Source organism: Fukomys damarensis, unplaced genomic scaffold (genome assembly GCF_012274545.1).
Source record: "Fukomys damarensis isolate Sample0158 unplaced genomic scaffold, DMR_v1.0_HiC HiC_scaffold_5, whole genome shotgun sequence".
NCBI classification, from domain to species: domain Eukaryota; kingdom Metazoa; phylum Chordata; class Mammalia; order Rodentia; family Bathyergidae; genus Fukomys; species Fukomys damarensis.
In genome coordinates this window covers 32,350,513-32,363,502 of record NW_022900917.1, presented here as the reverse complement: position 1 = coordinate 32,363,502, position 12,990 = coordinate 32,350,513, and the positions used below count along the sequence as shown (strand labels likewise).

Genomic DNA, 12,990 nt, shown 5'->3' with positions numbered 1-12,990 from the left:
CTATCTCTATAAAACCAACAGCCAACATCATTCTAAATGGTCAAAAACTGAAAATCTTCATGCTAAAATCAGGAACAAGACAAGGATATCCACTATCACCACTCCTGTTCTGGAACTCCTGTTCTAGACTTCTAGAAAAAGACTTTAAAATGAAGAACAAGACAAGAATGTCCACTATCACCACTCCTGTTCAATATAATTTTGGAAATATTAGCCACAGCAATTAGACATGAGAAAGAAATTAAAGCAATGAAAACAGGAAAGGAAGAAGTTAGACTGTCATTATTTGCTGATGATATCATATTCTACACAGAATACCCAAAAAAACTCTGGAAAAGACTTTTAGACTTCATTGACAGATTCAGTAGAGTAGCTGAAGAATCAATCTAGGGAAGGAAGGAAAAGTCCTCTACAATGAAAATTATAGCACTCTGAAAAAAAGAGATCGAAGAGCATATAAGAAAATGGAAAGAAATCCCTTGCTCCTGGGTAGGAAGAATCAACATAGTGAAAAACTGCTATACAGATCCAATGCAATCCGGATTGAAATTCCAACAGTATAGTTCACAGAACTAGAGAAAAATAATACAAAAATCATTTGGAACCACAAGAGACCTAGAATACCAAAAGCTATTCTAGGCAACAGAGACATGACAGGGGGTATCACAATCCCACAAAGCCAGTGTGATAAAAATAGCATGGTACTGACAAAGAAAAAGACCCAAGGATCAGTGGAATAGACTTGAAGATACAGAAACAACTCCAGATGTACTCACCTATTTCATCTTTGACAAAGGAGCCAACTATCCTCAGTGGAGGAAAGATGGACTCTTTAATAAATTGTGTTGGAAAAACTGGATTTCAACCTGCCAAAGATTAAAATTAGACCCTTACCTTTCACCATGAACTAAACTAAAATCCAAGTGGATTAAAGATCTAAATATTAAAACAGCAACTCTAAACTTGTTGGAGGATAAGTTAGGCAGAACACTCAAAGACACTGGCATAGGAAAAGACTTTATGAAGAAATCCTCAGTAGCACGGGAACTAGCACAAAGACTCAACAACTGGGATCGCATCTTATTAAAAAGCTACTGCACTGCAAAAGAAACCACCAACAGAATTAAGAGACAACCTACAATGTGGGAAAAAAGTTTTACCAGCTGCTACTCAGACAAATGACTACTATCTAGAATATATAAATTTAGAACTAAAAAAAATCAGACCCCCCCCAAATATAAAGACCCAGTTCAAAAATGGGCATCTGAGATGAACAGGCATTTCTCAGACAAAGAAGTAAAAGCAGCAAATAAATATATGAAAAAATGTTCAACATCACTGGTCATTCAAGAGATGCAGATGAAAAGAACACTGAGATTCCACCTTACCCAGAAAGAATGGCTGCTATCAAGAAATCAACCAATAACAAATGCTGGTGGGGTTGTGGGGAGAAAGGAACCCTTCTCCATTGTTGGTGGGAGTGCAGACTGGTTCAACCACTGGAAATCAATATGGAGATACTGCAAAGAACTAGGATTAGAGGTCCCCTTTGACCCAGCTATTCCTCTTCTGGGTATCTTCCCAAAAGAAAAGGATCATACCACAGCGATATTTGCATACCCATGTTTATAATGGCAGTTTATAATAGCTAAATCTTGGAAACATCTCAAATGTCCATCAATTGGAGACTGGATAAAGAAGATGTGGTTTTTTTATAAAATGGAGTACTACTCAGCCACATAGAATGAGAAACTAGAGATATTTATAGCTAAATGGATGCACACTGAGGCTATCCTCTTAAGTGAAATAAATAGAACACACTTGTATAAATACCGAATAGTTTCTCTGGTGTGAAAAACTAAAAGTGTAAATAAGGTTCAAATGGTATAATTGATAGTGTGAAACAGGAAGAAATTTGCTAAAGGAGAAGTGGGTAGGGGATGGGAAAGAACATAAGGAAAAAGGAAAAAATATGAAAAAAGGAAAAAATGGAAACAAAGTCTTTGTAAATAGGGAAGGGTGAAGCGGGTGAAGGGAGGGCAGGGATGTAGGGAAAAAATGAGAACTAAGATCTGTCATGTAAAGTAGAAGATCCCAATGATGAATATAACTGCACTGTATACTTAAAAAGTACCAATAAACTCAATAAAAAAAGAAAACTTATATTCCAATAAATTACAGAATCTGAAAGAAATGAATAAATTCCTAGACACAACTGACTTATAGAAATTGAACCAAGAATAAACAGACCTGAATAGACCAATAATAACCAGTGAAACTGATACAGCAATCAACTACCAACTAAGAAAAATCTCAAGACCTGAAGTCACTTTTGAATTTTACCAGAACTTTAGAGAAGAACTAGCACCAATTCTTAAAATTTTCCAAGCAATTAAAAGGGAAGAAACACTTCCAAACTCATTTCATAAAGTATTATGCTGATATCAAAACAAGATATTTTATCAGGTCCTGTTCATATTCAGGTGGAACAAGCTTGTATTCCCTAAGTGGGAAGTCCCATTATCACCTGCACTATTTTTTTTTGAGCTACACTTTTAGATACTCAGAGTTCTCAGGAGGGGTAACTCATTCTTCTCATTGCTCACTTAGGGCTAGAATCTCTCCTTATTCATTTCTACAATATAATTCATTGTGAAACATCACAAATTTCTCACTGTAATTCCTACTAAGATGTCACTGATTATTAGATGTGCCATTACTTGATGTGCTATTAGGTAAAAAAATACTATCAACTCTAAGATGCATCCTGATACCAAACTACTGAAATCTAAACGTTCACAATAAAAACTGATGGGGAAAAAATCATTCTTATCTTGTTTACTCCTGCTGACCCATCTTAGCTCAGTATCTGCTTTAACTTGATATTCTACTCCTAGATCTCCCATCTTAGTGCTGTCCCCAATGCACATTTATATTCATAAATATTAGTACAAACTATACATAGAATGAATTGTTCATATAAAAAGAAAAATAACTCTGAACAAGAGATGTAAAACTAATAAAACAAAATGACAAAACATCAGAATTTGGTAGTGAAAGACAAAGAAACAAAAAGGAGTTTCCCTGAAAAGCAAAAATAAATGTGGAAAAGAGAAAGGGCAAAGAAAGTTACAGGTAAAAGGGCCTATGCAGCATGTATTACTGCAAAATTTTAATTTTATGATGTGGGATAATTTGTTATCAGGATGAACATTCACATCTTCCTCAAAAATATTTTCATAGCTTTGAGAAGACATGAATGTGGCCTATCATGACTAATAAGTATTTTTAAGCACTTTAGTCTTTTCTTCTAATATCACTATCAAGCAAAATAAATATACTTCCTGCCTTTTCAAATATCACCTATGCTCACAATACTTTTTTTTTGTTTGTTTGTTTGTTTGTTTGTTTTGGTACCAGGGATTGAACTCAGGACCTTGTGCTTGCAAGGTGGGTGCAGAGCCACTGAGCTAAATCCCCGGCCCACCCCACAATACTTTTGTGGTACATCAACTTTTACAAATACTTTTAAAGCACTCAGCAATGATTTTACTTACTCTCCATCCACTGCTGGTCTTTTACATACACAGTGAAACTTGGCACCAAAATCTATGTAAAGATCATTCTCCACAACATGAAAGATTCTTCCAATGACCAGTTTATCCTTGGCAGGTCCCATCTGTGTAAGAGGACAGTATCTCAACATGGATGCAAAGGATTCCACATCTTTTGGAGACTCCTAAGTATGAAAAGAGATATTTATATACATAAAATTCAACATTAAGATACAATGTGGTAAATATGATAAAGTCAAGGGGAAATTTTAAAAAGTCAACTTGCTGTACATTCACATTTTGTAGGAATAAAAGAATGTAAGTGGAACTTTGCTTTAAACAGTCAGTTATGCTCTTAACTTCCTCCTCCTCCTCCCTTTCTTTCCTAAAAGTACCAGTGGCCTGCAGCACTTGTGGCCTGCAATGAGTCTCAGAAGCCCAAGCAGGTAAGCAGCACAAGAGTGTCTGCATCCAACCCTTCCGAGTGGTACTTAAGGGTGTCAGAATCTGAATGTGAAGAAAGCATCCAAAGAAGCCACTGATTTTATTCCTCATTCTGATCATTTATAAAAAAATGCCTTGTGATTCAGGTTTAGTGAGAATAATTATTCTTTTAATATGAATTCAAATATACACTCACACAAAAACAACTAAGGCCCTTCATCACAATTATCAGTCTAAATACAAGTTACTAATTTTTAATTTAAAAAAAAAATTTTTTTGCAGTACTGGGAATCCAACTTAGGACCTTGCACTTGCCAAGCAGGCCCAGGCACCATGGAGCTACCTCCCTCACCCCATTATATAACAATTTTAAACAATCTGGGTTTGTTTTGATTTCCTTCTTTTTCCTAAAGTAAAATTCAAAAGAAAGTACCTTCTTTAATCATTTTGTGCTGCTCACTTTCTAGGAATCTCTTTACAGAATGAATTCACTTGAGGTATGGCTGAACACATAACGTAGCCTGATTACTCCTATTTTTCTTCCAATTTTTTTCCAAACATATGTTTTTAAAGAAATCTATGTGCACCAATTTGTGCCTTCTTTTAATTTGCAAATGGTATGATGTGTGCATGCTTAGGCACAAACAAAAAGGGAAGTACTAAATTTCCATTTGTGGAATTAATCACAGAACAATATTAACAATTTGGTTACCTACATCCTGTCTTTGGAGTGTTACATTTGTTATTCAAGGAAAATTATTAAGAGTTTAAGAGTATATTTGCTCTTTAAACTGTATAATTATATCATTACTTAATTTTAATGCATGTATTATTGTAAAGATAGGGGCCAGGGATTTAGTTTAATGGTCCCGCTGCCTGCTTCGCAAGCACAAGGTCGTGAGTTCGATCCCCGGTACCAAAAAAAAAAAAAAGGTTTACATTGTAAAGATAATAAGCTCAAATACTCGACCACATGAGGGCTTCTATGCAGAACAGTATGTGTGCAGTCTAAAAGGCACAGCCACTCCTCAACTCCAGCTCCAACTGCAATCAAATGTGGTTGCTGCTAACATGTTTTATTAGCCAAGATGCCAAAAGTCCATATGTCAAAGTAAAATTTCCAATTTTTAAATGCTTATACATTGAAAAGGAAAAAAATTCCCATTTTACAAATCAGGCAAAACTCAGCCAGGTGTTGAATTTGGCCCACAGACCACAAGTTTATGAGCTCTACCTCAAAAAAAAGAAAATTAAGACATCTGGTTGACATCAAGTCCCTTAGGTGCTAGAGGGAGGACATAGTGATGAATTTATTTCATTGGGTTGAAACTCCCTGGGAAAGAATCCTTAGAAAAGAAGAATCAATCTAAACCAAAATAAGAGACCCAGATTCCAGCTTGAGCTGAAAAAGGAGCCAGGAGTGTATGACATGAATCATAACATCAATTTATAATTCCACAAAGTACAACATTAAAGCTCCTTAAATAACCACCTTTAAAAAAATAGTTCTTTCTTGCAGAGAGCCAAGAGGGAAAAACATGTTCTGTAGGCTCTACAGAGCAGTGGTGATGCCCAGGACAGCTGACGAGCACCGCGGCAGGGAAAGGCAGACAGCAACAACTTGGGAGTTTCATCCTGCTTGCCACCTGTGAGAGTCCTGCCACTTTAACCTACTTTCCTATTACTCAACTTCTGCAGTTCATACCTATTAGCTTCCTTTCTCATTCTTTTTTTCGCAGACTCAGTTGAAGCCGTAGTAAAATTAAAACAGCCTCACATGACAGGCAGGTCAAGGAGTAGATCCAGTAGTTAAACACCTATTGAAGATAATTCACCCACTTCTAGGTCTTTTTCTAAAATCTTCTTTACAATTATGAATAGTATGATAGAGAGTAATATTTTCCCCCTTGGTTTAGGAAATTGAACATTCTGTACTATTTAAAAAGATATTCTAGGCTAGGAATACAGCTTAACAGTACAGTGCCTGCCTGGCAAGCACAAGGCCCTGAGTTCAATTCCTGGTACAAAAAAAAAAAAGAAAAAGAAAAAAGAGAGAGATACTCTTGAAGTCATATGCAGCATCACATGCCTATAGTCCCAGTCACACAGAAGCTGAGGCAGGATGATACCAAATTCAAGGGCAGCCTGGGCACCTTAGAAGCCTTGGCTCAGAAAAAAAAATAAATAATAATAATAAGTAAATTTAAAAGGCTGTGGATGCAACTCAGTGGTAGTGTTTGGCTATTGTGGGCAAGGCCTAGTGTTCAAGCCCCAGCACCACAATAAAACAAGATAAAATCTAGAGGAAATAAAATGTTATTGCTTTCTCTACCATTATTTTTGCCTTTACTTCATCACATTTTAGATGTCTTTTTTTTTGGACCAGGAATCAAACTCAGTTCCTTGCGCTTGCAAGACAGATGGTGGAACCACTGAGCTAAAGCCCCAGCCCCAATTCATCACATTTTACAGTGGAGATGAATGTTTTCAGGAGTAAAATGATTTTACCACAAGCCTAAGGTCCTTAGGTTAACACTTAAATTTGCTTTTAAACTGCACATTCATTAATATTTACTGATTTTGAGAAATTGTATCAAACAATCAAAGCTCTCCTTCAAAAATCATACCCTAGAACCATCTCTGAATTCTAAGGCACAAGCTAAACTACACTCAATTGTCAAATAACTTCTAAAAGTAATAAATGTCACAACTTCCACAATACATGTTGGCAACAAGGAGTCCTGTTTATAAAGCTTCTAGGCGAACATTATTAGCTGCTCTCATGGTAATGTGGACTGAAAAGGTTGGAGACACACTGCCAACCACTGGGTCTGTATCATAGAGCTGTCAGAGGTAAAGCAGGTAGTTTGGAGTTGACTGCTTACTTTAAGAGTTGGTTACAGGCCAGGCGTGGTGGCGCACGCCTGTAATCCCAGCACTTTGGAGGCTGAGGCAGGAGGATTGCATTTAGTTCAAGACCAGCCTGGACTACATAGTGAGTTCCAGGTCAGTCTCAACTACATAGTGAGACCCTGTCTCAAAAAACCAAAAAAACAAAACAAAAACAAAAACAAAAAAAAACCCAAAGAGTTGGTTACAGAGCTCAGATTTCCTGTTATTCTCTACATTACTGTATCCTTGTGAAGGCTGAAAGCTGGACAGGACTGCCTATGTAAAAAGGAGGACAATAAAGGGATTGCAGATATAGGGAACAATACCATTTTCAGCCATTTAGTCAGTAAGAATGTATTAAGTATTGAACATTTGACAAGTACCAATCTCTGTTCTGGGCCTTGATATAAAACTATGTGAAATGGTAGAGGAGCACAGCATTAAACCAACATAATAACAGAGTTTAGGGTGCAAAATGTTGCTGAACTAGTTGCTATTCGCTCTTTGGTTGTGAAGAGTCTTGTATCCTAGGCTAAATGGGTTAAACATCCTGTAAGCAGCAGGGAGTCAAAAGAGGTTTCTAATCAATGGGGTGACAGTTCTGCTTCTTTGTTTTGAAAAGAAAGCTTTGGCAGCAATGTGTAAGATGACCAGAGGGAGAAAAACTGGAAAGAAGGTTGACTTTTTAAGATGCTCCTTCAATTAGCTAGAAGAATAGAGATACTAAAGGGCCTATATACTAAAGCAGTAGCCACAGGAAAACAGAAGTGATACAAAGATGTTTACCTGTAGAAATAAGGCAGGGAGGGAAGAGCAATACAATGAAGAGGAAGTTTAGTTTTGCACACATTAGGCTTATTATATCACATTTCAGTGAACACTGGCTATCTGATAAGTTTACCTAAAATGTACCAATAAACTCAATAAAAAGAAAAAAAAAAAAGAAAACAGTTTAGAGAGCAGGGTGTAGCTCACGGGTAGAGTGCTTGCCTAAAATACAAACCCCAGCACCACCACCAAAAAAGTACACACATTGCTATACACATTTACTTAAACTTACAAAAATACTCTCATAGTAATATAGTTATAAATCCCTCAAAAGACATGTATCAAAAGCTAACTAAAATGATCTCTGTATAGAACAATTTCCTTCTTCATATAAAATCTAGAATTCAAAAACTGTTACTTTAAAATTCTTAATATACATTACGCACACATATATATAATTATTGTGTATATAATATTTAATATACAGCTTAAAATCAGAGTTTATTAGTGTTAAAAGAAACACAAAACGTCAACTAGTCCAATTACTTCATTTTACACAAGTACTGTACCTGCTGTTCAAAGGTACATGTTATGCTGAACAGTAATTCTTAAATAATAGTTGCCACAAGACACATAGAAACATCTTTTTTATTTTTTTTTTTTTTGAGACAAGGTCTCACTGTGTAGGTCAAGCTGACCTTGAACTCACTATGTACCCCAGGCTGGCCTCAAACTCACGGCAATCCTCCTGCTTCAGCCTCCTGAGTGCTGAGTTACAGGCCTGCACCATCATGCCTAGGCCAGCTTACTTTTTTAATGCAAACAATAAAATAATAATAATAATAATAATAATAATAATAATGAAATGGTATACACAACTTACTTAAAGATACTTAGCCAGAAAAAAAAATGTTCAGCACACATCTTCTCCAACACGTGATTTTAGAAACACTCACTTCTGTTAACTGTCCTGCAATAACTTTTATTTCAACACTAACCAATACATGTGGTGCTAACAATGTTCTTTTATTGAAATAAATGGATTAGGGGGCTGGGGATTTAGCTCAGTGGTGCCGCTGCCTGCCTTGCAAGCACAAGATGCAGAGTTCCATCCCCAGTACCAAAAATAAAAATAAAAATAGATGAAAAATAAAAAATAAATGCATTAGTGGTTCAAGAAGGGATACATAGTACTTACAGATACCTGTTCCCTCTTGAAATTTCATTAGATGATGGAAATGAATGAAAAAAGTAAAAAAATTTATAAACTTGGAATAAGATTCCAAAGCATGTAAACATACTATACTTGCTAGTGGGCAGAAAAGGATGTAGAAGACAGGTAATTAATGAGGCAAAGCAAAGGAATGGCAGTGCAAAAGTATGCAGAAAGATGAAAACTAAAAAAAAAAAAGCCATCTATCCTAAAGCATTCCATAAAGATGTGGAACTTAATTGTGCTATAATAATATAAGACTAGAATGAAAACAAGAGGAATAATTAAAAATTGTAAAGGTAGACCAGCCAATCTCCCATCGAGCACAAAATACCTCAAGAGCACAATACTTGGTAAGAAGGTACTTATTGCCCTAGCAAAAATAAACACAATCTTTTTCTCTCCTATAAAAATTGTGAATAAACTGTGCAGAGGAGAACTAAGTTTGGGGTAGTTTACTATGCAACAACAGATAACAACAGATAAAAGTAGTGAAGTAAAGCACTAAAACAACAGCTGTGCAGCAGTTAAGTGAGGACTGGCATGGAAGAACCCATGAAGACTGAAGTCCAACCACATGGTTCACATCTTGACCTTGCCACTAACCAGCTGTGTGGACAAGTTAACTTACTGCATCTCTCTGCTGTTTTCTCCTTTTATAAAATGTGGTTAATACAGTACCTAGTTTATAGGGCAGCTACGAGGATTGAATACATATGTGGCCATATGTAAGGCACTCAAACAGTGCCTAAAACAAAGCACTCCCTAAAATGTAGCTTTTTTTTAAAAAAAAAGCAATCAACTCCTTATAGATCCAGTCACCAACAAATTTTATTGACTAACCTCATATTTTTCAGCCAGGATGACTGTGCTCTCCAGGGGACATGTGGCAATGTCCGGAGATAAGTATGGTAGTTATGATGGGGATGTTACTGGAATTTACTGGAAACAGGCCAGGAATGCTGCTGCACACACCACAATGCACAACACAGCCCCACACAACAAAGAATTATCTGGTCCAAATTATCATTAGTGCCAAGGTCAAAAATCCCTGGACTAATATAGAACCCAGCAGCTCATAGCAGAGCAGTGTAAGTTGTCTAAGGGAGTTCTAGGGTGGAGGTAAGGGAAAAGATTAAGTCAGTGAGATCACAGGATAACAGAATGGCTGCCAAGTGGTCCCAGACTACGAAGGAATACAGGATCAGAGAAAAGTTGATGAATTGGTAGTCAAAAGTGTTGTTAAGGAATTACAGAACATAAGGGTAAAGAAAGAAGTCAGGAGTTTAAGAACTTCAAGGTAACACAGTTGTTAGTGATAATGATATACAAATAACTGCACATCTGTAAGTAAAGAAAAGTAGATATGAAGGTCTCAGAATATGATACTGAAAAGTTGTATGATGACTTCTGATTTCCAGTCTTGCATAGAGAAGCTAGAAGCTGCCAGTCTTTTCTAACAACAAGTAAAAAGCTGAACAAACTGAAAAATCAACAAGACTTTTAAAATCTATCTGAAAGGTAGGGATTGAGGGGCAACTGTGACCCTCAGAGACAAGCCAATACAGAGAGGTGCAGGTCAAACCAGAAGCCCCAAGCACTAACCTCTGTGGGAACCAGTGCAAAGGAAGAGGAATCTGAACTACAAGACAAACTGCTGGAACCTCAGGGTGGGCAAGCCTAAGAGAAAACTCCAGGGGACACAGTCATCGGGGCTGTTAGCCTTCTGTTGCTAGGACAGAATACCAACATACATATCTTAAAGGAGGAAAGAATTACTTTGGCTCATGGTTTCAAAGGTTTCAATCCATAGTTGGCTGGCTTCAAGACAAAAAGATTATGGTTAAAGGGCAAGTCAGACTAAAGCTGCTCACCACACAGTGACCAGGAAGCAGAGGGAGAGCAAGGGAGAACCAAAGAAAGAGGAAGAGAATGTGGAAAGGATTTATCTTTCCAAAGCTGTGCTACAGTGACCAACCTGGAAGGTCCTGGGGAACAACAGTTCAGTGTGAATGCCTGGGGTTCAATCCCTAGTATGGTGTGCGCGCGCGCGCGGGTGTGTGTGTGTGTGTGTGTGTGTGTGTGTGTGTGCGTGAAAAAGTAACAACTGAGAATTTCCCCAAATTAGTATCAAACACCAAACCCACAGATCCTGGAACCTCTCAGAACATCAAGCCAGATAAATGCCAAAATAGTACACCACATTATTTTAAAACTAGAGAAAATCAATGATAAAGAAACAAATTCTGAAGGAAGCTAAAGAGAAAAAAAAAAAAAAAACCTTACCTACAGACGTGCAAAAATAAGAATTACTGTATTTAAGAGCTTTTCAGAAACCATTAAATTTTTTTTAAAGACTTGCTAGGAGTTTCTCTGATATGAAAAATTTAAAGTATAAATAAGGATTGATGATTTAAAATAAGAATTAAATTAATAAATTAATAAAAATAAGAATTAATTAAAAATCAGTAAGAATTGATAATGTGAAATAGGAAAAAAAGGTCTAAAGGAGTAGGAGAAGTAGGAGAGTTAGGGGAAAGGAAAGACAGGGAAAGAAAATATATAAGAGAAAGAAAAAAATAGAAACAAAGTATTTGTAAATAGGGAAGGGTGGAGGTGGTGAAGGGAGGCCAGGGGAATGGGGAAAAAATAAGAACCAAGATACATCATGTAAAGGTACAAGATCCCAAAAATGAATGTAACTGTATTGTATACCTAAAAGGTACCAATAAACAACGGGGGGGAAGACTTGCTAGGATAAAATTTGAGGAATTTGTTGCCACTAGACCTTGCAAGAAAAGTTAAAAGAAACTGGAGAGAAGGAAAATTATAAAGGTCAGAAATTCATATCTACATAAAGAAAGAAAAGAACTAGTGCAAGTAAAAAAAAAAAAAACTTTTACTTTTCTTAGTTTCTCTAACATGGAATTATGTTCAAGATAAACAGTTCATTAATAATAAAGGGGTTAGCCAGGCGTGGTAGCTCATGCCTGTAATCCCAGCACTTGGGAGGCTGACGCAGAAGGATCACAATGAGTTTGAGAACTGCTTGAACTATACAGTGAGTTTAAGGCCAGCCTAAACTACATAGCGAGACCCTGTCTCCAAAATCAAATAAATAAATATAATAATAATAACAAACGGGTTAATTCATCAAGAAAACATAACAATCTTTATGTACCTAACAACAGAAAGGTAAAACAAAACAATCATCTGATTGAACTGCAAGAAAAACAGACAAATCCACTATTATATCTGGAGACTTCAACACCTCTCTGTCAGAAATGGACAGATTCTGCAGTCAGAAAATCAGTAAAGATATGGCCAAACTCAATACCACCTTCAATCGAATGGATATAATGGACATTTAGAGGCTATTTCATCCTACTATAGCAGAATACACACTATTCTCACATGTAGTATTTACCAAGCTAGTCATATTTTAGATCATAAGATACACCTTAACAAACTTAAGAGTAGAAATCATGTTTGCTCTCAAATCACAGTGGACCTAGAGTAAGTCCCCAACTTATGAATGAACATGTGAGTTGAGAACTTTCACAGGTAGGAACAGACCTCGCACTAGGAGTACACTTAGATGTGAACAAATCACAGAAACAGCTCCAACATCTACCCGACAGGGTCACAGCTGTGTCACTGTTGCTTACTATACAGTACGACAGTGTACAGGAGTACAGTGCTCAGACAACCCAGGATATGCGGAAGCAAGAGGAAAAGCAGTGGTGATGTGGAGGGGACTGCTAGGAAGTGCACAGCAGTGTATGTTATGTATTTGTCAAGGGTGTATAAGACTCATTTTGTTGGACTTAAGAATGAATCCAATTTAACAAACATTTTCCCGGAACAGAACTCATTTGCAAGTCAGGGATTTACAGTAGAAATAATGACAGAAAGACAGTTCAAAACTCCCAAAACACTTGGAGAATAAACTATACACTTCTAAATATACGGGACAAAGAAGAAATCTCAAGAGAAAATACACTGAACTACATTAAAATAAAAGCAGAATTCAATCAAAATTTGTGGTATGCAGTGAAAGCAGTGCTTACAGAGAAATTTATAGTATAGAGTGTACACATTAGAAAAGAAAAAAAGTCT

General features: G+C 36.6%; 1 protein-coding gene across 1 annotated transcript in view; it reads right to left on the bottom strand.

Moving 5' to 3' along the window:
- Mrps28 (mitochondrial ribosomal protein S28) overlaps positions 1-12,990 on the bottom strand; it is a 117,883-nt gene that overhangs the window by 90,865 nt on the left and 14,028 nt on the right. The window contains exon 2 of the mRNA XM_010636235.3: positions 3,558-3,739. Within this exon, the coding sequence (XP_010634537.1) occupies positions 3,558-3,739 (182 nt within the window). The remainder of the gene's footprint in view (positions 1-3,557; positions 3,740-12,990) is intronic.